The 25910-nt window shown below is 41.5% G+C and overlaps 1 protein-coding gene across 7 annotated transcripts in view; it reads left to right on the top strand.

The window, feature by feature from the left end:
- The window catches only part of GRIK2 (glutamate ionotropic receptor kainate type subunit 2), an 808572-nt gene that overhangs the window by 280102 nt on the left and 502560 nt on the right, over window positions 1–25910 (top strand). For all 7 annotated transcript variants that reach the window (XM_053299652.1, XM_053298872.1, XM_053301185.1 and 4 more), the window contains exons 4-5: window positions 11077–11258; window positions 18826–18879. In XM_053299652.1, the coding sequence (XP_053155627.1) occupies window positions 11077–11258; window positions 18826–18879 (236 nt within the window). The remainder of the gene's footprint in view (window positions 1–11076; window positions 11259–18825; window positions 18880–25910) is intronic.

Below are 25910 nucleotides of genomic sequence, written 5' to 3' on the forward strand. Positions count from 1 at the left end.
GCCAGGCACTCTTGCCTCCCAGCTCTGTGTAATCTAGGGCTGTGTGCAGCCCAAGCATACACATGATCCCAGACCTGCTTGCACCCTTTAACCCAGGTAAAAGCCTGGGTAAAAAATTTGGGCTACTGGGGAGGCAGCGCCGGGATGGGCCTCGATCCCAGTATTGCACATGGGCAGCTCTGCCCAGGTAGGGTTGCTCATGTGCATAGCCTCACTGTCTTCTTTCTTTCTATTAAGGTCATACTATATGTTGGCAGGGAAATCGGAATAAAGCATTGTGGGAGAGGAGCTTTGCTCTGTCCTTCCTTTTGCAGCTTGAATTAAATGTGGCTTCAGTTTTGTTTTGTTTTTTAAAACCCTCAATAGACCAAATTACACATTTAACATATTGTGTATAATGTGGACCTTTGCTAAAATGCTTGCTCTTCTTTTCTCATTGCTACTAGGACATTGGTCTATTCTTGTTCTATCACACGCTGACTGTACAGTACTGTAAGGTACTGCACACTTTGGAGGGGGAAATATAATTCAGTGGTAGAATTCATGCTTTATATGCAGAAACTTCCAGGTTCCGTCCGTGACATCTCTGCTTAAAAAGGATCTCAAACGGCAGGCCTAGGAAAGGCACCAACCTGAGATCCAGGTAACCATTGTCAGTCATAATTTGTCAGTCATAATAGATAGCACTGGGTTTGGTCGACCAATGGTCTGACTGTATAAGGTAGCTTTGTGCCTTTATAAGGCAGTTTCCCCCCATAAATTTTCCCACATCATCTTTCTTCATTAGCTTACATTGGAACATGCTGCCTCTCGCTTAATTTTTCATGCTTCATGTTACGAGAACATCTCTTCTCCATCTTTTTCTCTCAACGGATGTGGTGCATTGAGGGATGCTGAAAATGATTGTCTGTCATTTTTATTTCAAATTACTCCTCTGTACATTCATGGTTGGATCTTTACTATATTTTTAAAATTTATGTCACTCATGATTCCTTTCATGCTTATCACTTTTTATATTCCTCAATTACTTCTTAAACCCTGGATCACCTGTTCAACTTCTTTTTTCTGCTTCTTTTTAAAATAATAGAACATTTTTTTCAAGTGTTCATCTTCAAAATTGCTTTTCTCCCCCTTCTTTTAAGGAATCTTGAAAATTCATTATTTATTCTAGATTTTCCTTATCAGGGACAGCACATCCCAGTGGTCACCTATAAGGGGGGTGCAGGCATGGACACTGCTGACTTCCTGCCAGCTGTGCCAAACTAAATAGTTGCCTACCCAAGCTGAGGTAAATAGCTGCTGCCAAATTCGTGTGTGTGTGTGCCACCGCTGTGACAAAGTAAATCACCATGGTGCCTGGTCCTCTTGGCTCCTAACAACACTGTATGGGATCTCCTCAGAAAAATGCCCACCCAGCAGTGGAGAGCTTCTGTGTACACATGTTCACTGTCAAAGTTCCTCCTCTCTGCATGTACTGCTAGCTGCCACTAGCCCAACCTCCAGCTTCGTGACATGCTTCATGACATGGTCAGTCAAGGACTTTTTATGCTCCCATAGGAACCGGTGGGATTGAAGTTGCGCTGGGGGAGAAATGGGCCAATAGGTGTGCGTTTGAGATGTGAGGAAGTAGTTGGGGGGTGCCTAGAGGAGAACATCCTTGAGGTGGGAGTGCCTAGAAGGTAACATTTTTGCAATTGGTAGAATGAAAGGCAGCTGGGTTAGGGTCAGCAAACACTGGCATATTGCAGAGAAGTGTTGGTAAAGGAAGCAGTTATGGGTGCAATGCAGAGAAAGTGAGGGACATCTATGAGCCCTGCTGACAAAAATGGGAATTAAAGAATACTCTCTGGATTGCACTCATAATATTCTTACAGGCAGCTCAGGGGATAGTGGCGGCAAGGGAAGCAAGTAGATTGCTCCTTCACAGGCCTTCTTCATTGCAAGACTCCTGTGGTTAACTGAAGGAAAGCTACTTTTCACACATTCAATGTTTTTTCCTTATTATTATTAAATTAAAGAAACATCTGTTGCACGTGTGTGTGTGTGTGTGTGTGTGTGTGTGTGTGTGTGTGTATTGTCGAGAAGTTCCCCATGGGCATTCTATTTATATTTAGGACTGGAGCATTAATGTGAACTATCCAGTTATTTATCTTTGAGAAATCTCTTATGTGAAGCACTTTGCCCCATCCTTGTCCTCCCTCAGGACTTTGCCTTTCCCCACAAGACAGAATATTTTCCCCAAGATAAAATATTCAGGCGCTATCACTGAATATTCTTATGTTAAAACAAAATATTATCGCATGCAAGGAAACTGGATCCAAGGACAGTGCAAACAATCTCTGTCAGTGCCTTCTCTGTGGTGCCCCCCCGGGGGGTGCTCTAGAACACGGTCCCTCTAAAAATAAGAGCTTGCTTTTAGGAAGAACCTCAATTTGTACCTGTTTTCCCAAGCTTTTAACTGAAATTTAAAATTTTATTTTTTTTAATCTTCTGAGATTATTTTTTTTACTTATTTTGTGAATTTTTACTGTTTTATATTGTTTTACATTCGCTATGTTTTAACTTTGTACATTGCCTAGAGATGTCTATGTCAGGCAATATAGAGATATGATAAATAAATAAATAAATAAATAAACAATCATACTAACTGTGTGGTGTATGGACATCTATTGAATGATCACTGCACACTAACAATCCTTCCATCACTGACCTTTCAAAATCCTGCGAGGTGGATCATTTGTCATCACATTTTACAAATGGGACCCTAAAGTTGTTATAAATTGAGTTCTCATGCAGTCCAAATCTATACATGTTTACTCAAAGGACATTAAGTGCACTGAGTTAAGTTCGCCAAGGAACTGGGCACAGGATTACAGTTTAAGGCTAATTAAACTCTAGTGAGTACTCATAGCTGGCCAGGGATCCGAACCCCAAGCTCCCCTATCGACACTGAGTCTGGTGCTCCACATGATCTTAGACAGGGGTTCTCAACCTGTGGTACTCCAAATATTGCTGAACTACAACTCTCATCATCCTCAACTACAAATTATTGTGGCTAGGAATGATGGGACTTAGACAGAGAGATTGATATTTATTATGGTAGATGATCAGATACAATTAATAGCAACTGCAGTTCATAACAGCCTATAGTCAGTACAACCAATCTATCACATTAACCCCATTTGGGGGGGAAATTCATCTAGTAAGGTGAACATCATTACCTAACCTATTTATTTATATCCCGCCCAAACATACGTCTCTGGGCGGCTAACAATTAAACAATTAAATCAAACAAATTAACAATTAAAAGGCACACACCAACAGCCAATTAGGTGTAAACCCAAAAAATTCCTGCTCAGCCCCAAATGGCGACCAGCTAACACCCAGTCTATATCCATGGGATGGGAGGGAGGGCTCAACGACAGAGGTGGATGGAATGCCGGCGCAGGCGCGCTGCCAGCTTCGGGCCCTTCCAACCCTGTTCCCGGAAGCAGCTGGGACCAATGGGAGTCACCTCCCCAGTCCCTGCGTGCTCCGGGGGAGGGGCTGGGGCAAAGCAGCTGCGCCGCCAAAGTGGGCGGCAAGTAGCTTGCTTCTTAAATTCCATAGATCTTCCTGGCAAACCCATTAAAAGGGGTAAAATCAATTTACTACATGGCGTACTGTAAAAAGTGCAGGGTAGAAAAATATGCGCCACATTTTCTACTTCCCCTGTGCAGATAATATGGTATATATTTATATCTGCCCTCCAACCATGCTGATGGGAAAACATTGAAACAAATCAGGGTAAAAGCTCTCCAATGTATTGGGCATGTCACATTATAAAGATAACTTTAGCTGAAGATTGAGGAGGGCTAACCCCCAGTTCTTAATACAGTTCGGAAGTTTACTTCTCTCCTCCTGCATTTCAGCATCCAGGATGCACTGCTCTATTATTTTAATGGCCTGTTCTTACCCCTTAGCAATTAAAAATTCAGAAGAGAGTCTAAACATATGTTTTGTCTTCAGCTATAATAACCACTTAGAGTAAGACTGATCCTCCAAAACTAGGGTGGGGGGGGCAACCCACTTGGGCAAAATTTGAATCTTAACCAATATTTAAATACTGTCATCCACACTCTGCTCTCCACCTTGTTCACCCCAGCCTCAACCTAAGGGCAGAATTAGACACCTTTTGAAACCTAGAGGAGTACAGGTTAAGTATCCCTTATCCAGACTGCTTGGGACCAGAAGTATTCTGGATTTTTGATATTTCCGGATTTTGGAATATTTGCATAATGAGATATCTTGGGCATGGGATCCAAGTCTAAACACGAAAGGTTACCGTATTATTTATTTTTTTTAGGAGCCAACAGAGGAGGCGCCAAACTAAGCGGGGAGTGGAGGAGGGGGGGCTTTCCCTTTTCCCTCTAGCACCAAAGTAAGAACATTAAAAAAAAAAAGCTGCACAATAAAAACAGAGCTTCAACTAGAGAGAATTACAGACAAAATCCCTGTCACTAACAGCCTTCTGAAATAAGTAAGTTTTGGCTGCATGTTTAAAAGCAGCAAAATCGGGAATCTGCGAGCGAGTGAGCTGAGGCGTTTTGTTTTTTATTTTGTTATGGCACATACCATCGTGGTTTCTGGATTTTGGAGCATTCTGGATTTCAGATGTTCGGATAAGGGATACTCAACCTGTACTCTTAAAATTTTAGTCTGAATAGCTTCTAACAGAGCAAAGTTAGTGTAAGGTCCCAGTTGAGCTCCAAAAAGCAGCTGAGCCATTGATTTTGCCTGCAACAGCTTAACAGCTGCCAGCACAAAATGCCACCCCCTCCCTGACCAAAATCTAAAATCTCAGAATCACAGCAGTACTTTGTTCTGCTGTCTGTACTATATAGTCCAAATGTGCATTTCTCCCCCTGGTAACCTGAAACACCACCAGCAAATACTTAAAGCACTTAACCTGTTCAACTGTATTGCCATTAATTTTCTAATTGTATGGTTTGGGTCTCTTAGTAAACACTGTTACTTTGGTTTGTTGATAATTTAGTTTGGCAACATCTGGCACACCACAAGTTGGGAACCCCTGATCTAAGATTATCTGAGGAGGTTTTCCCTATTCAAATATGAGATTTCTGCAGAAACTAAGGGGATTTGGAGAAAAAAGTCTATTAAATGTTTTAATGATGAATATTTGAAAGAATGGCCTCTCTCAGAACAACCTGGGTACTGGGGAGGTGATGGCATCACAGCTGCCAGGATGATGCCATCATGCAGGTTTGGGTTCATTTTCATTTACATAATGGGATGAGGATGATGAGTGACATCATCCATCTCTACCTGTATTGTTTGTCTTTATTTCCATTTTTAAAAACCTGATATTGTATATGTCACCTGTTCTTACAACTGTTAACCTACTGCTGCTTTTCAGATGCTTGCCTATTCACAAAGTTAAGGACATGCCTTTTAAAATTAGCAGCAGCAAAGAAGGGTGAATATGTAAAAGGGTTAAACAATGTCCGACTACATGTCCTTGTCCCCTTTACCAAGCCTGGCTAGGCTTACCGGGTCCGGTCAGGGACAGGGAGGAGGAGCCTGTGCATCCTCCACCCCAGGCTGCTTGCTCCTTGTGTCTGCCGCTCTCTGGGGCCCCTGACACTTGCCACCATCCAGCCTCTCATCCCCAGCCAGCTCCTTATAAGCCTACTCACAGGCTGCATTGCCTGCCCCCAATTACGGTGCCAACGCCCCTCTTTATTCCTTGTAATTGACTACCCTTTACAGTTGCTGCCAATGCCTCTCCCCCTTCCTGCTCAGACCCCCTCCCTTTGGGAGGCGTGCTGCTGATGTTATCCTCGCACACCTCCCCTTTGGCTCTTTCAGAGCTCTTCCCCTCCTCATCTGAAGCCGAGTCCCTGCCCATTGACAGTCTTTCCTCCACTTCTTCCTGGCTGCCACTCGTCCCTGTCTCCTTGGGCCCTCTCATCACTCCGTCCTCAGAGGAAAAGACAGCCAGCCTCACCGGACAAACAACAAAAATTAAGCTTGTTCTCAAAGCAGCCCATAATCACAAATGAGCATATACAGCAAAAAAGGAATACTAGTTAATTCATGACATTTGTTATTCTATAGCAACTCAGCAAAAAGCAAAATTTAGAATGTTAATCATTCTAAATGATTAACAGAAACCATCTTTATAGGTGAGTTTGAAAAGGTGGCCATTTCTGTGGCTAATTGTAGTGTGTGAAATATTGTTGTACAGAATTAATGGGAATGATAAATAGCTTGACAGGCTGGCCAGGTGGCATGGCTGTGGCATGTAAGGTTGCTGAACAGGAGACCTGGGTATTTGGAGCAAATTTGGGATGCTTGTTTCCCAGGGCTGGTGGAAGTAGAGCATGAAGAGGAGGTGATGTGATTGATCTCTTTAGACGAAGCTGCCAGCTGGAGTGCTTGTAAACTGCTCCTCCTATTTCTCCTTAAAGTTGAATTGATGGCAGCTTCTAAAAAGAGCTGCTACTCACACATTTTTCTAGCCATTGAGCTGTAGGGCTCCAAACACAGTTTCTCCTAAAGAGGAGGAACAGAATGTTTAAAGGGGTAGAAAAAACACACATGGTAAAACTGCTTCAGGAAATATACCCCTGCTCCAATAGTAGTTATTTCTAACTTCTGGTTTTTGCAAATTATATATTTTGAGCTGTAGATTCATATTACAAAAAAATAATTTAGTTTTTCTAATAGTAAATCTCTCTCTCATTATTTGAATTACTGCAGTTAATTAATAACACTTGAAAAATACTTTATTAGTTTGAAAATATGTTGTGGTAAAAGAATTGAGGAGGGCTTCAGTGCTAGGGCATATGCTTTATGTGCAACGAGACCTGAGTTCAGTCCTTGTATCCCCAGTTAAAAGGAACAGGTAGATAGTGATGAGAGGCTTCAGAAGGCTTGCTAATTCTCAATCATCCCCTTTGAACCTGATCTGGGTATGAAGATAGTACAAGTGACATAACGTGGATAAATTTAACCAAAGAGAAAATTCCCTCCAAATTTCAGGGGTTCTCCCAAGGAGAAAATTTGCTCAGTTTTTCCACATCTTGAGACACTTTCATTCCCCTTGCACAATGAGCTCACTGTTAAAATGTTGTATATAAATCTGGATACATGCTAAGAGAATGCAACCTTTTTTAAAAAAGTGCCTTAAAACATAACTTTTTGAATAGACACTCACTGAATAGTTCACACAACCATCAGCACTGAGGCTTGGGAAGGCTTGAAAGGAGCCTACCTCCACACGATCTCTGCCACTCCTGAGTTCCACGGCCTGCACTGCCTGTGCTGCGGTGACCCTGCTGGCAATTGGGAACAGCGGGAAGGAAGCTGGACATCTCACAATGCACCACACAGGCAGCACAGTGCACTGGGATACCTCTCTGCTGCCAGGCTGTTCCTCCCCACTCCGGCTCTATGGGTAAGATGGCTGCCAGCAGCCCACTCACTTGTGTGCAGCACATCCTCCTCTCTCAGTGTAAGCCTAGGTAGAAATGCTGGGCCACCTGGGGGAGGAGTGGTGGAATCGGGAGTGAGCCTCGCACTTCTTACAGCCAGTCCTACCCGGGCTAGCCCTTTTCCTACCCAGGTAGAGCTGGCTGTGAGAATGACCTCCCTATATATCATCTTGCTTTCCTTAATCTGATAAGTTCCATGATCACATGGAGCATCAGTTAAAATTAATGTGATCAGGAAATTGATTTTTATTCTAAAATGATTTCATACTCAATGCAAGCACTTTAGTCTGACCCATCTATCATGTGGGGGGTAGGTTGGGAATCAATGCAGGGTGGTATCATAAGAGTATTTACACTTGCAAGAATCATATATACTACCTGAATGGATCTCCTGACCTGATTTTCCAGATGACCCCTGTGCACGGAATGGTGTTCATGGTCCCCCTACTGATTTTTGTAACAACTGTATAAGTTAGGTTAGGGTGATAGATAGTGACTGGTATAAAGTGAATCCAGTACGATCCCACACTCGTTGTAAAGCCTGTTGAATCTTATTACTGAGTAGGATCCAAACTGGTCTAACACCCTTGCACTAGTAGAAGGACATATTGTAAAGGTTTTGTGCAAAGAATGGAGCCTCTATTTCAATCCTTCTTGCCCCAGCAGAAGATGTTGCACAATTGCTAGTAAAAGAAGTTTCACTAGGTGACTGTGGAATAGCAAGTTGTGCTGTATATTCCACAATCCCAGATAATGTCCTGGAGAAAATTATCATTGCTGCTGCTGTTCTCCTTTCTCTCTTTTTTATTATAGAAGTGGAACAACATTATGCAGCAGCACAAACTGTTAGAGGTGTATATGTTGTTGCCTTATGCCAGCACAATGCTAGTCTAAATTCTGCTCATTGTTCTTCTATTTTGTGTGTCAATTAAATACTACCTTTAACGTTCAGAACACACTAGGCATTTCGTATTCACATAAGTAATAGGTCATTGAAGCTGGTAGTGTTTTGTCCAAATCTACTCACATTAACTCAACTGAACTCTGAAGCCAGCATGCCAGATCGAATATCTAATGAACCAAATTGGCTGGCAAGAAGAGTCTCTGTGATACATATCCACAAAACTGGTCCTTTTCTGAACCGTTAGCAACAGCACTTTTGTGTTCAGGGTGTAAGAGTGGTCCAGCATTTTCCTGTGTCTGTATGAATTGTATTGATATGTACTATAGCCTGGGATTTGTGTTGATTTAAGAATTTGCATGCTTAGTAAAAGAGTGAGAATAGCTAGCCCAGGTTTACTGTGGTGTGGAATTTCCTCTACTGGGAATTGGACTAAGACTTCAAATCCACTTAATGGCTTTCAGATGCCAAGGACTGAATGGTTGCATCCCATTACTGATTTCCTGAACTATCCTTCTGCTTGCATTTTCTCTCTCTAAGGATCTCTACAGTGAAATGCCTGTGGAACACTTCTAATGTAGTGTGAAAATCTTTGTTCTTTTTGAAAACATGAGCCAAAAATAGTTTCTAGCATATAAAACTGCCAGGTGGTTTACTTATTGTTCCAAAACAGTAAAACATTTTTTTAAATCATGAAACTTAATTTTTAAAATCCCAGCTTCTAAAAAGTTGCACTAGAAAAAGATGCATTTAGCAAAACAGACCAAATTTTTGTGTGATAAATATATGATACCTATTAAATGCACTTAAACTAAAATCCTGTGCAACAAATGGTCATCGTGGTTTTTTAAAGCTTTTATTTAGAGGCTCACACTTTTAAAAAGTGGATGATTACAGATAATCTCTGTGCTATATAGCAATCACGTTCAAAATTTTGCCATTCATTTCTAAGTATTCTAAAGCATTTGTGAAAAAATAATTGTATAGTAAACTTTATATAAAATGAAGATATTGTATGCAAATTTCCTACAACTAATAAAATGTTATAAAATGTAATTAGCTGTGTGCTTTATTAGATATTGATACTACACAGGAACATAGGAAGCTGCCATATACTGAGTCAGAAGGTCCATCTCGCTCAGTATTGTCTTCACAGACTGGCAGCGGCTTCTCCAAGGTTGCAGGCAGGAATCTCTCTCAGCCCTATCTTGGAGAAGCCAGGGAGGGAACTTGGAACCTAGATGCTAGAGAAGCTCCATCCCTTATGGGGAATATACTGAGTCATTAAAGTCTATGGGATCATGGGGGTTATGTTCCTGGAGGCCTGAAAATCTTGCAAAAAAATGGGCAACCAACAAAAATTGCCATACCATGCTCCATGGGCCTCCAGCAGTCCAGCATTGCCCCACCCCCGAAGTCCAAATTTTGCCATTATTCTATTACTTTTTATGGGGGGAAGGGTTTTTTAAATGGAATGAGCCACAAAATGGCTCCTGAACTCAATATGGGAGACATAAATTGCATAAATTGGTAATTTCCAGCCACCCCCAACCTGCTGATAAGTAGATTCAACCCTTTCTCACTCTCCACCGCCTCATGTATGCTGAGGTCAGCTGTCTGTTGCAACTACAGATACATGAAACTGTGGATTCTGGATTCATGGGTAATGAGGTTTGCTGTAATTCCAAATGAAGTTTGCTAGCATGGCTACAGAAAGAGTAATACCCTATTTCATACGCTTGTGTGCACATTGGTTAAATACTGGATTTCCTGAGCATCTGAGCTGTCATGTCTACCTTTCAAAAGTACTTTTCCTTGCACAATTGCTTTCAGAAGCCAACTTTTGTCAATGTCAAGAGAGTTGAATTAGAGACAAGCAATTGTAATGTCCTCTGTTGGATAGGTGTGAACTAAAGATTTATGTGAAATAGTTGTGCACGCATGTGATAAAAAAATAAAAATGATCTGTGATACTTTGAAAAACATTTTAAAAGGAAGAATGCAACAAGAGTACATATTTAGGCTCATGATTTGGATTGGTCACACCAGTGTCTTATCTTCTTTGGGGCTGCTTCTGTGGAAACTTTCCTTTTAACAATCCACACAGTATCCTCCTAATACTTTATGGCATCCAACTGCAAATCCTATAATGCACAATGTAACTAATAAAGAATGAAGGAAGGAATGTTAACCATGATTAAGGAGATTAAATTGCTCAAAATATTAGTGTAGATTACATGAGAGTGTTCCATGCTGGTCTAATAAATGGACTCTGCGTGTAAACTGGATAGATTAGTCACTTAGAGTAAATAGTGTGATTATAAACCATTACTGTAGCATATTGGTATAAGTGAATTAGAGCAATTCTAAGATTGTGTGGTGAAAAATGCCATGACTTGCAGATAAGGAACATTTGTTTCCATCTCAAAAGAAAATCCCAACTCAGGCTGCTTGTGTATCTATTAATACCAAAAAAGCGTATGTATGTATGTGGCTGTGACAAGAAAGCACTTGGAATCAAGACATTATTTTTAAACATGAATTTTGGTGCGCCAAAGTGAACACATGAAAATGAAATGTTTTAGGAAAAGTTCAGAGCTGATGAGCCGGATGCTCTTGCAAGGTCATGTTCTCATTTAAATAATTTTTGTTGTGTCTTTTGTCTTTTTTCCTGAAAAGGTCTCATTCGATTACAAGAACTTATTAAGGCTCCATCACGATACAACTTGCGCCTAAAAATCCGCCAGTTGCCAGCTGACACAAAAGATGCAAAACCCTTACTCAAAGAGATGAAAAGAGGCAAGGAATTCCATGTCATCTTTGACTGCAGTCATGAGATGGCAGCAGGCATTTTAAAACAGGTAATCATTCCTTTCCCTAATGTGTGTTTTTCACCTTTACTAAGGTCCAGTGCAGATATAATACAGAATAAACTATGTCTTACAATTTTTTTTAAAAAACAAACATTAATTTGTGCACCACTATAGTCTCTTCCCTAGCATAAGTTTCACATCCTTTCCCCTTTTGTTTGCCAATCCACTAACACTAATCATCGTTTGTTTCTTTTTTTATCCCATTCCTCCTTTCGAAGAATAGTCCCCTCCACTTTTATCCTCCCAAAAAGCCTGTAAGTAGGTTGTGCTGAGAGAGTGTGACTGGCCTAAGGTCCATCTTGAATTCCATGGCAGAGCTGGGATTTGAACCTGGGTCTCTCAAGCCCAGGCCTAGGCCACCTAATGCTGCAGCAGTGAAGTAACTTGCCTAGGGAGCAAGAGGTTGCTGGTTCCAATTCCCACTGGTATGTTTCCCAGCTTATAGGAAACACCTATATCGGGCAGCAGCAATATAGGAAGATGCTGAAAGGCATCATCTCATACTGTGCAGGAGATGACAATGATAAACTCCTCCTGTATTCTACCAAAGACAAGCACTGGGCTCTGTGGTTGCCAGGAGTTGGCACTGACTCGACAGCGACAGCATAACTTTACCTTTACCTCTCAAGCCCTAGCCTGACACTCCAGCTGCTACACCATAAAGCTGCTAACCAAATTCCCTATCAATCAGAATTTGAAGTCATGGTTTATAAATCTGGTTACAAGGGAACTGACTAATGTCATAACATAGTAACGCAAATTGCACTTGATATCTCTTGTCAGATTGATGTGGAGCCATTAATGAGAATCATTTGGGTATGGTTGGTCCAGGGGCGTATCTATAGTGGGGCAGGCAGGGCATGTATATCATATATATCATCCTGTTTTCCCTGGAGAAAGGGCTGGATATAAATATTAGATGCAGAAAGACTTTAAATTGGAATATGAGGATGCAAACTGTGTGGGGAAATCTGTTGCGATAACCATTAAAAAGTTCATACAGACTTCCAGTGGTGGGCTATAGAGACCAGTTCCAGCTGAAGTTAGTCTACCTTTTCATGAAAGAATATCTTTCCATTTATCTCTCTTTTTGTCATTTACTTTATTATGACATTTTGTATACCTGTATGGGATGAGATGGGAATCTTGATTATAGAATATTGGTGGATATGTGGTTTTGTGTTTACAATACACACACCTTTTTTTAATGGCAGAACTAGTGTTTTTTCATTTTCATTTTCTTCTCCATAGATTATTCTTGTTCTGAATTGTTTTATTAAGTCCAGGGGGAGTGTTCTGTGTGAGGTTTAAGTTCCATTTTTTCTCCAACGATTAGATTTAGTTTTTTAGACCTACCCTTTTTTTCTTATAGGTTATCTTTACTCATTTAAGAATACTTAAATACTATTACTGTGGTCCCCCCCCCGCCCTTGTTTTCTTTGCTGTGGATAAGTCATTGCTCTTATTCATGTATGACTATATCGATCTCAGAGATGTAACCTGTTCTATTTCTATTACTAATAAAAGCAAAAAATCTTCTTTAAAAAAAAGGTTCATACAGAGAAAGTTTCACAGAGTCCACTTACACCCAGAGAATCTTACGGTTTCCAAAGCCACATAGCTAGATATGTACTAATAGTGTTTTCCAAGAAGGGCTGCACCATGACCTGATTAGAACTGTGTTCTAATAGCATCTGCTTATTTAGGAAGATGACTTATTTAAACATGGATCAGAAAATCAATCCTCTGAGCTTGAGATCAGTTAACCTGCTGAGGCTGTGTAGGGTTTAACCATTTACCAAATGAGCAGGCAAACTGTGGACTGCTATTGTTTCTTTTTGAACCTGGTACATTCAATGGGCTAAACAGTTCAAAGCAGATTGAAGAGTTCTGTTGTTTATGCTGCTGCACAAACATACACATCAAGTATTATCTCTGTTTTGCTACAACAATTCCCACGTGCAGCAGCTGTGCTTTCATAAGCTTTTGCTTCTATGTAGTAACACGGTTTCTGGCAAAGCGGGAAGCAAACATGGAACACTGTTTAATCTTGAACCTTTTTGCTGCTGGCAGCCACTTTATTTTAAGAAGTTAGCTTGTCTCTTCAACTGCCTGGGCAGTGGTGATGGAAACATTAAAAAAAAAAGTTCTCTTAGCCCCCATCGTTCTCCCAGGTGCACACAAGGTTATTTACACACAGTGCCTAAAAGTATAAGTAGAATTGCTGACTTGATTTGATTATTCATCCACTTGCAAGCATTTTGTACTCAAAGGGTTTAAATATTAGTGCTAGCTAAAACATCCAGCAACATGAACAATAATAGAGCCCATCAACCACATTGCATTATTTATAATGTACTACCCAATAAGTTGTAGGTGAGCTGCAAATGTGACTTCTAATAGTATCCATGTCAGCAAAAACAAATGTGTGTTATATAGGAATTAGAGCAAATATCCCTTTAGCACCTCCACCCTTTTATACACACTGAAGTGCTTTTTATTTGCTGAATTATCTCTTTGCCATCTTGCTTGTTGACAGATGATTTGGACTGCATAATGTCCTAGATGTACGAAACAGATTATCAAGTTACTTCCATATTCCAAAGAACATTGACTTGAACATGCCATTTAGAATTATTCTCAGGATGCTCCTTTGCATTTGAATTAATTTGTAAATGTTTATCCTTCTATAAAAGGTAAAGTGTGCCGTCAAGTTGATTTCGACTGCTGGTGCCCACAGAGCCCTGCGATTTTCTTTGGTAGAATACAGGAGGGGTTTACCTTTGCTATCTCTCACATAGTATAAGATGATGCCTTTCAACATCTTCCTATATCGCTGCTGCCCCAAAGACTCAGAACTAGTTACTTTTATAATACAGTGAGTGTGCCTTTAAAAAAAGCAAAACACCTTTTGATTGAAGAATTCGTTTCCACTGATTCTGTTAAAAACAGCATGATGATGGTTTCATTGTATGTATACATGTTGCAATTAAGAACATTATAATGCACTCTATACTCTGCAAAATAAGATTCATATTTGACTAAAATCTGGAAATTGCTCACATCTAGAGGATTTCTCATGAAGACAGCTGCACTATAATACTCCTTTTTATTTTCACATATCTTTAAATACAGGTTCCCCCCCCCTCTCTTGAGAGAGCTTTAGTACTGTCTAGATCTATAGATTATGCTCCCCAAGGCCTTTATTGGTGGAGAGAAGGGAAAACTTTGTTTCACTTTGGGGCCTGTAACATAGCACAGCTGATGATATTAGCTGCTCTAGATTGCCACTTCGCATGGTTTGAAGCCTCTGATAAGGTGGGCAAAAGGCAAAAATGCCACTACGCCCAAGTCCTGTATTCCCACCTTCCCCTCACTGTGTTGAAAGCTTTGGAGCTTGTGAAGCAGCACCATCCTTGGCTTCTGCCGCATGTAGCTGAGGTTTCCTGTAAGGAGAGGGGAATTCAAAACATTACCTCCTCTCCCTGTTGCAGCCACAGAGCAGAAAAGGTGGCAGCCTAGAGTAGCTCAGGAAATTAGGACTGATGTGATCACTTTATATCACATAAGGAGTATAGAAGTGACTCTAGAGCTTGTTCACCTTAAGTGGCACAGTGGGAAAATACTTGACTAACAAGCACAAAGTTGCCAGTTTGAATCCCTGCTGGTACTATATCGGGCAGCAGCGATATAGGAAGATGCTGAAAGATATCATCTCATACTACACGGGAAGAGGCAATGGTAAACCCCTCCTGTATTCTACCAAAGAAAACCACAGGGCTCTGTGGGTGCTGGGAGTCAAAATTAACTTGATGGCACACCTAGAGCTTGTATTGAGAATGGAATGGAATTGCATTTTCGTGCTCTGGAGATATATGTAGTATAGAGATGTGTACCCACTCGTTCCCACAACTGCCATAAATTGAGAATATAGAATTGTCCTCAAAGCCTTCCAGCCCTTAAAATCCAGACCTTAAGATGAAATATATTTGCTTCCTTGTTTTGTTCTTAGACATCAGAACTGCTGATCAGCAGATAACTGTTCTTCAGTTTGTTTAGGGAAGGGTGGGAAATATACTTGGAGGATAGTCCATGTCTTTCTTACTGTGGTTGAGTCAAACTGTGCAGGTGTGTGAAAATTTTCTGTCTTGCGAAATGCACACATCCGATTTGCAGTGGTGACTTGAGGCCTGCTGCCCCTCCAGGTGATGCATCACCACCTCACCCTCCTTGTTGACCTTCACCCCAGTGTTGACGCTGCCATACCCTACGTGTCACTGGGCTCAACTCAGCTGCCTGACTCACTGCTTCTGCACCAGAAGCCCAGTGTTGATTGACACCTCTCTTCTTCTCAGTGTGCAGCGCTATGTTCTCCAACTAGGCCTGATGATGCTTAATGCCATTGCTCTCTCTCTCTCACTCATCCTCTTTCTCCTTTTCTCCTCCAGCAAATTTGTCTGCTTTGTCGCCTCTATTTCAGGAGCACAGTTTTGTTGTTGGGAGTGCACAAGTTTATTGCTGGAAGGGAGAGAAAGAATGAGTGAGAGAAACCAACTGTTGGCAATGCCCACTGCCTGTCTCTGGCTGGCACCACCGATTACTATTGCAGACAGCAGACATCCAACACTGGCTGTAGTGGTTTCTCGCTGCCACAGCTACAGCAGTTGGCTGGCCTTCTCACTCACCCCACCTCCCCTCCAGCAACAAATGTGTTTGATTTTTCTGTTCCTCAAATTAAGGACACAAAGTGGACAAATTTGCTGGAAAAGAGAAGGAGAGAGTGTGAGCAAGAGAGACTGGTGGCATTGGCAGGCCTGTCTGAAGGACAGAGCCTGAGAAGAAGCAAATGATCAGTGCTGGGCTTCTGGCCTAGGAGCGATAAGTCAGATAGCCAATTAGCCAGTGAAGGAAAATGGCCAATGAGGCCAGTGAGAGGGAAAAGTGGACAGATGTGGACAGGCAGCAGCAGCAATGAAGATGAGGTGAGGCATCAGAGGGAAGGCAGGTGAAATGACCCCTGTGGGGGACAGTATACTACACTCACTGCCCCATGATGCAATTGCCACCTGTGAAGGAACAAGGCAAAAGCTCTTCTTTTTGTACATAAGGCTCAATTTTGTAAATGTGTTGCTCCCTGTGTTAAGAATGTTGTGTAGGGGGTCGCAAGTCCACAGCTCCTCCGACCCTCTTCTGTTGTACATAAGTTCTATGTTGCCATTGCCTTGCTGTACAAGGGGTCAAAGGTTCACAGCTCCTCCTCAGCAGTTTCATTTTTGAGGATGATGCAGTGTTGAGGGTGATGCAAACTGGATTGATTTTGGAGGTAAGGGAGGTTATGTTTTGAAAAATCGAGTGAACTTAAGCTATGCTGATCAGTTTGTTTAAAAAATGTTGAAGGAAGAAGAGTATAGAAGGACTCTGGCTTCAGCAGAGTTTTAGTGTTAAGAAAGAAGTTCAGCTGAAAAATTGTTTTTGGTCAGTCTGGAGTGTGCAGAGTTAGTGAAGTATAGTTCCAGAAGGAGTACAGAGCTGAAGAATCCAAGAGAAGGGATTGCTAGCGCAGATTGAGAGAATCAATACTGGGGCTACAAAGAGCTAATAAATCACTGGCAGAGATTGAAATCTCCATGGGGAGCTGAAACACTCACCAGCCAAAGTACCAGTCTAGGTTGAACCCCAGGACTGTGAAGGAGAATAGGACCTGAGGCTGCACAAGGGACAAGCCAGGTTGTTGCAAAAGCTGAAGTATCTACAGAGGACTCTGGGTTAAGGACCAGTATTAGATAAGTCAGTTGGATGTGCTTTCCCAACTATTTTATTTCTGCCCTTATGCTCTTATGGTAACTGTTTTTTAAAAATACATTATGCTGTGCCAAGAAACCAAAGCTACTGTTTTAAATTAACTGTTTTCCCCAAAGTAAGCAATTCTTGTTATATTTAAAGATTAGAAGCTTCTGTTGATTTTCTCCACCCTAAAGTCTTTCCAATCTACTAGGTTTTTGTTTTATTACAAAGTTTTAAGGGCTGTTACAGCAGCCTGAGAAAAGAAGCCCGAGAAAAGAAAAGTCTACTTGGTGGCAGCTGTTAAGCATAGAAATCACAGGGCTGGTTTAGTCCAGTCTGTGACAAGTGTTAGCAGGGGGCAACACTTAGGTCACCATTGCGTGAGGAGGACTTGGGCTGCCATGCTCAGGGAATGCGCCTGGTGCTGCACAGCTCCATTTTTCAGAAGCTTAGCCAGTCCCAGATTCCCAGCCTGGCCGGGAACGCTTGTCTCTGCCTTTTAAAGATGGGAGAGCCACTCCTGGACATGTTGCAAATGTGGCGCTGGCTGGAATTTGCTTGCAAACAGGGTGTGTGGCCCCATTCGTGAGCGAAACCACGCTCCCTGTGTCTGACATCAGATGCTGCATCTGACATCAGATACAGGGGGCGTGGCTAGGGGGCCCCACTGGCGGCGGGCTGAACCAGAGCTGCCAGCAGCTTCCTTGCGCCACTGAGTGTTAGCAACACAGTGGGATAAGCAAGGATCCTGCGCACCACCTGAAGCACTTGCCTCACTTAGCCTCATGGGGGAGCCTACCCTGCCTGTTTGTAATGTGTTGGTGGCACTTCTGATATTTTATTTTTCACAAGGCAATGGTACAGAAAAGAAATTACTTGGAATATGGGTAGGCAATGCATGGCTCTGGCACCTAGTGTTCAGATGGCAGCAGTGCTCCATTGTGATCCTCTTTACAGCTATTAGGTCATTTTTTTTGTTCAAAATAGCCCCTTTTCTTCCTAGTAATGTCCAATCAGATTGGGTTACGTGAAAGTATCATGGAAGACAAATGAAGCTAGTTCAGAGGGAGGGCAGCATTAGATCCAGCCTCTTATTAACTCTTGTTTATTAAAAATCTAAAATGCACAGCTAAAGTTGATGTACCATTTAGGAAGATAGGAAATAACACTTGTTATCTGGATAGGATTCCTTGAATAATAGTCTTGCTGTTTGGTATGCTCCATTAATGCTAAGAAATGTGGTTTCAGTGTTCAAAGCTGTTGCTATGTTTTGGATGGTTGAAGTCCTCAAAGCTATCTGCCAGCACTTTTATTTTTGATTGAATAATATTGTACACTTGGACTAACATGAAATTTTTCTCATTAGGGTATCCTTTCTAGTGAAGACATAATAAATACAATTAGTGGAACTACACTCAGTTCAGTCTTTTGGTTGGCAACTGAAATGCTCCCATTAATATGTAAAACTGTAAGCTTCTTTCACATTTGCAGCCCTAAACAGTCTTCTAATAATCTTTCTATCAGCAGATTTGGTTCATAAATTCCTTTAATAGCCAGTAATCTGCTCTAACTGCTAAGGGATGATTTGCTTGACCTAATTTTAGTATGACTCCAGCCCCAGAGTTTCATCCCAACAGCATTCTTCTTTCTGGGAGTTTTTCATTTTTTATGTAAGTGTGATAAAAAGCCGTGTTATGTACAACCTTAGAAATATTAAAAGCAGTGTTACATAAACTTAAAATTGTTAATACTGCATAATTTTTTTTTTTAGGCTTTAGCAATGGGAATGATGACAGAATACTATCATTACATCTTCACCACGTTGGTAAGTACCGTGTAAGAACATGATGATGTCCTTAAAAAAATGTCCATTGCCTTCTTAATTATATTACTTGACAAAAACAAGAATGGTTTTCTGTTGGATTTTCAAACATTGCACTGGAAACTTGAGGATAGTTTAATTAATGTTTGGAAATATTATTTGGGGAAATTGGCAGTACTTAGGGGGAAAGAGGCTGATTTCTATAGCGCTAGAGATGTTAATTTTTTGTTTACGGTATGCAGTATGTAATCAGAATGAATAGTTCTTCCCTGCTGGATTGTTGATCCTATTTGTTTTACAACAAAATAGTTCAGAAGCAATTCATCATTTTTGGGTACATCTGAAGCTGGTACTACCTTTGGAAGCTGCTTGTAATTTGGCTTTGTAACCAGATAAAGAAAGTTCTGAATTATCAGATTGGATTAACTCTGTGGTCACCTTGAGGAATAAACAGGAGCGGGGGGCGGGGAAGCTCAATCTACAGGAAAAGCAGATTATGCCTTTTCCAAATGCCATGGCTTGAGAGCACATGATCAGGGAGCATTTACCTTGCTCAAGGTAAAGAGGTTCAGGTCTGATTTTTGCTTGGATTGGTGACTGCCTTGGAACCTCATGTTCACCTTAAGCTTTAAGATAGAAGAAAAGCAGGATATAAATGCTAGGGATGTGCATTGCATCAGCCCAATAATCTAATCTGAAATTATGGAAGTCCTACCAGAACAGATATTGATTATTGCACACACACCCTTGCTAAAAGTATGCAATTCAATACAATACCCCATTACATTGCATTGTATCAGATTTTACTGAGGGAAGCTTTCTTGTCTTGAGGAACCAACTTCTTTCTGCCCTCTGTGAAGAAATTGTCTGCATTCCTGAACTCACTCCACATCACATTGGGTAAGGAAGCAATATAATGATATTGCATCCTTTCCCCAGTGCATTATTAGGCTTAAAAATAAGGGGTGGGGGGCTGCTCCTTATAGTTCCAGGGTGTGGCCATTTCCCCTCAGTACTGCACCAGAAAAAAGACATAGTAGCATTATGTTGCTTCCTTCCCCAATGCATTGTGGGGCAAATCCAAGGAAGAAAAGGTGATGTTTTAAAATAACGCTGTTTTGACTGCTCAGAATGCACCCAATTTCTTCTCCAGACAGAAACAAGATGGTTCTTAAGACAGGCTAGTTCCACCATCCAAGGAAAACCTTGGTAGCTTTTTCTCCTACCTTGCTTCCACACAATCGCTTTTACCCAGGTTTTCCTCTAACCTTGCTTCCACACAATCAAAAATTGGGAGTATACACAGTTCCCAAACCTGGGTAGGACACAGTTTTTGATTGTGTGAATGACCTCTATGTGTCTTGCCCCTGCATCATCAGCCCAGGGTGGTAATTGGATTGATACTGATTCCAGCACTGATAATTACCTTGATACACAGCCCTAATAAATGTGACAATAAATAATAATAAATAATAAGACCTGTGGCATACTCTTGCATGCAGGCTCTTACTTGGGTGCCCACAGACTCTACCCACATTCTTGGAGCTCAACAACAGCTAGCAAACTGTTACTGTTACCTAGTAAAGGGTTTCCCAGCCTGTAGTTGCTGAACCACAACTGCCATCACCCCCCAGTCATGATAAATTGTAGCTGTAGGTGGTGGGAGTTGTTTATTTCAATAACGTCCGAAGCACTACAAGTTGGGAGCCCCTAATCTAGTACACATCATAGGGTCCATGTAGTGCTTTAATGGTTGCCAATTAGTTATGAGGATTAGCAAAATGGTGGTTTTTACTTTTAAGCCCTAAACAGTGTCTGCGTCCAGAGTAACTGAAGAAATATATCTTGGCTCATATGGCCTGGGTCAGATGTAAATCTAACCATGGTTTAGCATTACTAACAGAAAACTTGGGCTCCTGTGCTCCCACTTCCCTTTCGTGCACAAGAAGAGGAAATGTGCTCCTTCATCAGAAAGGGGAGAGAGAAGCACATGAGTCTGAGGTTCATGCTCGTATTACTAAATCACTTTTTAGCATTGTGTCTGAACCCAGCTCATGTCTGGCAAACACATACTAAGGATGATTTCACAGGTGTACTTATACTAAAAAGTCTATGATTTTTGGTATGCATAGTGCTCAGCTGTATTTGGTGGCGTATGTTAATCATATTAACTTATATAATCTGTATGTAGCTTTTGGGTTTGTGTGTGTGATAGAGACCAACATTGGGTTTTTTGGTATGCTTGCTTAGAGCATGTGCAAAGGTTCCCTAGCAATTGGATCTGGAATCTGTTTAATGATCTTTCTGATCCTCAGAGAGTAGGGTAGCTACTCTCTTCAGCATCCAGTTTTTCCTTCCATAGTACAAGGAACACAGGGCTATTGTCACTTGGTTTATTTTTCCACCTCCTGCAAAGCAGATGCAAGACAGCTTACAACAATCCAGATAAAACAGTATGACAAGAAAAAATACAGTAGCAGCACTGGTCTTCAAGCAATAAAAACAGACAGAAGCAGTAAAAGACAAATCATGAAAGGCTGTAGTAGAGATGTTACCTGAAAGAAAGCTGTATTAAGTGCTCACTTAAAAGCAGGCAATGAGGGGACAAAACCCATTATTCTTGTAGAGATTTGTGAACTGGCCCGATTCAGGTGGTTCGAATTTGAACTGGATTGGCCACCAGTTCGAAGAACTGGCTTGTGGGCCAGCTTGGGTATACTTGTAAAGGTGAATTTTTAAGGATCCCCTTTACAAGTAAAAGGCATTCCTAATCCTAATAGTAAAGATGATGCGTGTGTGTGTGGGGGGGGTGTAGCTAAAGAAAGCGCCCTCCGCACCTTTAGAAGAAGTGGTGGAAAAGTGGTAGGAGGCTTCTCCAAGCCTCCCACCAACCTCTCAAATGGCAGCCTGGGTCGGCTGCAGCTGGCCCGGGCTGTCATTTGGGAGGCCAGTGGGGGGCTTGGAGGACCCCCCTTCACTGTTTTTCTGCCACTTCCCTGCCACCTCCTCATGGTGGGAGGGTTTTGTTTTTGTGAAGCTATTGCAGCTGTGGGAGAGGAGCCCATTTTCAGCCTTCTATCTGCCCACCTGCCCATGCATATCTCATCTTCAATCCACTCCCCCCCCAAGTTTTTAATTCACATTAGCAACTGCCTACTGATTTCCAGATTTCTCTTGCGATTCTTTGGTGTAAGGTAACATTCCCTTAGACTCTCTGATGCAACATCACTTCCCCTAAGACTATCTGGTGTTATGTTAGTTTTATTCTAGGTTCATAGTGAGTATCTGTGGTTACTTTTAAAACTTTTAAAATGTTTTGTCTGAACCTGACCTTGACCCCGACTCCGACCCCGAATTTGAGAAAGGTCCAAAGGACCCTGAACCAACATTTTTTGAGGTTGGATGAGATTGGGTCGGACCCATTCCTGACTTTTGTGCTCCTGCAATGGCTTATCAAATACTGAACCAAATTTCTGAAGCAGGTTCATATGAGAGAAGAATGACTAACTGACTTACAGATATGAGAGGAAATGTTTCCTGAGATATCCTTGTCCCAAGCCGTTAACAAGCAAAATAGAGCATCTTGAGTTGAGCCCAGAAACAAACTGTCAGCTTGAGAAGCCAACACAAGTCTGATCTATTATGGTCTGATCCAGGAATAGCCACAAACTACGAACCTGCTGTTACAAAGAAAGTGCAACCTCACCAACAACAGAATTCTCCTTCCAGGATCATCAGAACCACCAACTAAAAATATGTCAGTCTTATCCAGATTAGGTTTCAGTTTGTACACTGTAATCCATTCCACAACAGCTACCAAACTTTCTGCTTTCCCAGATTAGATGACTGAAACAAGAGACTGAGCTAGTGTTATACATACCAATGACATTACATAAGAACAGCCCTGCTGGATCAGGCCCAAAGCCCATCTAGTCCAGCATCCTGTTTCACACAGTGGCCCACCAGATGCCACTGGAAGCCACAGGCAGGAGTTGAGGGCATGCTCTCTTTCCTGCTGTTACTCCCCTGCAGCTGGTACTCAGAGGCATCCTGCCTTTGAGGCTGGAGGAGGTGGCCATAGCCCTCCAACTAGTAGTGTAAATATTAAAAAGCACAAGGGACAGCCGAGGGGCTTCTTAAGCATCATGCACAACAAAAATAATGGAACATACATATGGAACTATCTTTAATATCTGTGTTGATCTGATGTTCAGGCAAAATGCTAAACTATGATTAAGCATCAGTTACAGTTACCAGCACAGGCCTCAGGCTCATACATTCCCCTCTTATTGCACATGAAGCAGAAAATTTCCTCCTGTTGTATAACAAGGGGAGGTGGGAAGCGCATGAGTCTGAGGTTTTGCTAGTAACATCACACATGGTTTAATCATGGTTTAGTGTTACATTTGAACCAGGCCATCGTGAATGACAACAACACATTTGCCTGCAGTTGCTGCTGATAGTGCTAAAAACAGCATCCTCTTCCCATGCATGGGCTACCACACATCCTCATTTCCCTGTACATGTCCTAATTTCCATGAAAAAGAGGAATGTTCTTGGGAAAATTTGCCCATCCCCATGTGTGAGCCACCTGGCAGATCTGGTCCCTTTTGGCCACCAGCAAGGTCTGCTGATTACCAATACCAAGGCTACCAGTTGAAGAAAGAAAAGTGGCAGGTAGATCTGGCTGCCTTTATGCCATTGGCCATGGCTATCATGGCTCAGGATCCATTGCACTAGTGGCTGGATCTGCTGGGTGGCTGGGACAGCAGGCTTCTTCCCCATGCAAAACACCTGGCCATCCAGTGCTCTGAGTAGCCATGTCTACCGCTGGCATGGCTCACTCAAGTCAATTGGAAGACCCAGCCATTGCTTCTGCTGCCTACTGCCACTACTGAAGCCAATTGGTAGACCTAGCCTCTGTGCTTGTTAATATTTTTTTTTTAAGGCAGTGGGAAGGGTTTTCTAATTTTTCAAGCTGAAAATACAGTAGTTCTACCCATGCACACATGTTTCTTGTGCAGTGTGAAAGAGAAAGGAGGCTGAAAAGGGGCATGTTTCCGCTTTCTGATGTAGTAACCCTTGCTGTTTTTCTTAAGGTGAGAGGTCTGGCAAAATAGAGAGGATTTGAAAATGACTTTCTTCCAGGTCCCAGGGCAATAAGCTATTGTCAAGTGTGTGTTGCATACTTCATTGTTGTTCATTACTTCTGGATGTAGTTGTTAGATATCTCAAGTTAGCCAGTGCTAAAGCTAGCATGCAAACTGAAGGCATACTGTGCAGTTCTACTGCTGAAGGTCAACACGCCTGGCCTTGTAAGCTGGTTGCATGAAAGGGTACTTTAGAGCTGTGCCATAAAGTGAGAGAGAACTGCAATTAAAAATGTATTGGGGAAATACAACAAAATAAGTTTATATATACATTAGTCTTCTGCCCTAATTAAATATTCTCATTTCCTTATTAGACATGAGAGGGAGGAAGGATGGTGAGAGATGGTTGTCTTTCTCTGATGAATTTAAGTTACACTTTAGCTGGTGACAACTGAGGATAATTTGAGCATACCAGCAGATGACAGATTTTGATGCTCAATGGAACCATGTAGCTTGCATCACTTTTGGCTTGTCTGCTCTATTAATTACTTCTTACCTGACACAGCTAAAGTCTTGTCCAATAAATTTTCCAGTCACACTGTTTAGCTGTGCTGTTTAGGAGTGTACTTTCCCATGATTGATTTGGAGTCTAATGTAATAGCTCATTAATTCTCTGAACTGTTGTGCATATTTATTATAGTTTTGAGTAAACAGGACTGTGTTTAAATTACGTAATTACTTATTCAGTTGTCCAAGGTATTTTGGAAGCATCCCAAATTTAAAAGAAAATTACTTCTAACTGAGGTACTGTGTGGTCTCATATTATTACAAGTAGTTTTGCCAATTGTTTCACGGTAAGTTGAGTATTTTCCCCCTTTCCCCCAGTGTCTGTTGTAGTTCACTTGCTTCTGCCATTGAGGTTGTTCTGTTAAAACTTTTCCTGAGAGATGTTGAGTGTCTTTTGCATCACGCATGTATATTCCTGCTCTGTGCTTGTGACATTTCAGTCAGGATGAATGGAGTGTACAGTATATAGGTGGTCAAAGCAATGTATGTAAGATGGGGGCAGGGGGTCAATGTATGATTTGGCTGCAGTTCAATGTGATGAAGAGCATCCTGCCAGAGGAATGGTAATTGGCCCTTTCAGCTCTGTGGCTATAATTCTTGTGTCTTCTGGCCAAAGTAAACAACATCTTAAAACCAGGGTAGAAAAGCAAGCTCGATATTTTAAGAAGTCATCATGCACTCTGTGGAGTAGACCTAGAAAAAACATCTACATGAGACCTAATCACATTGTGAAAAATGATACTATAAACCTTAATTGGAATTTGGAATGTTAACTATCTTTGAGATTAGCTTGGGTTATTGTATTAAAAATTAGCAATTCATCATGTACTACTGTCTCAGAAGGGCAGCTACTGCTCTGCTCTTTCTTTCCTTGCCCCCAGTGAATAAATAAATACATACATACATACATATACTCAGGCCAATCCCACCTAAACAATACTTTCAAAAATAATCTAGTGTTGTTGTTTTTAGCAAAATAAGATTATATAACTAATATTGACTTTGATACATATGAAGAATTTTTTACCCATCAGAACAAATGCTGTGGCAAGGTTTTGCCAAGCTGGGATCTCTGTCCCCTTAATTCCCTTTTCTTAAGAAAATTGGGACCTTCTCTCGGCAGCGTAGGAGATACTTCTCCATTATGTGATTCCATGCCATGTTCCGTGTTTGAACAATACAATTGTGTGGGTTCAGTAACAAGATGGATTCTATCCTACTCCATCTAAGTCTAACACTCTAGCCACTTGTCAGGAATCAAGGTAATAAGGCCTCATTCTAAGTCTCTGGAGATAGACTTCTACTGTGCCTTCAATGACCTTGGCTTCAAAAAAGCAAACTGGAGATTCACATGTTATTTCTAAAAGTAAATGGATT

Source organism: Hemicordylus capensis, chromosome 1 (genome assembly GCF_027244095.1).
Source record: "Hemicordylus capensis ecotype Gifberg chromosome 1, rHemCap1.1.pri, whole genome shotgun sequence".
Lineage (NCBI taxonomy): Eukaryota > Metazoa > Chordata > Lepidosauria > Squamata > Cordylidae > Hemicordylus > Hemicordylus capensis.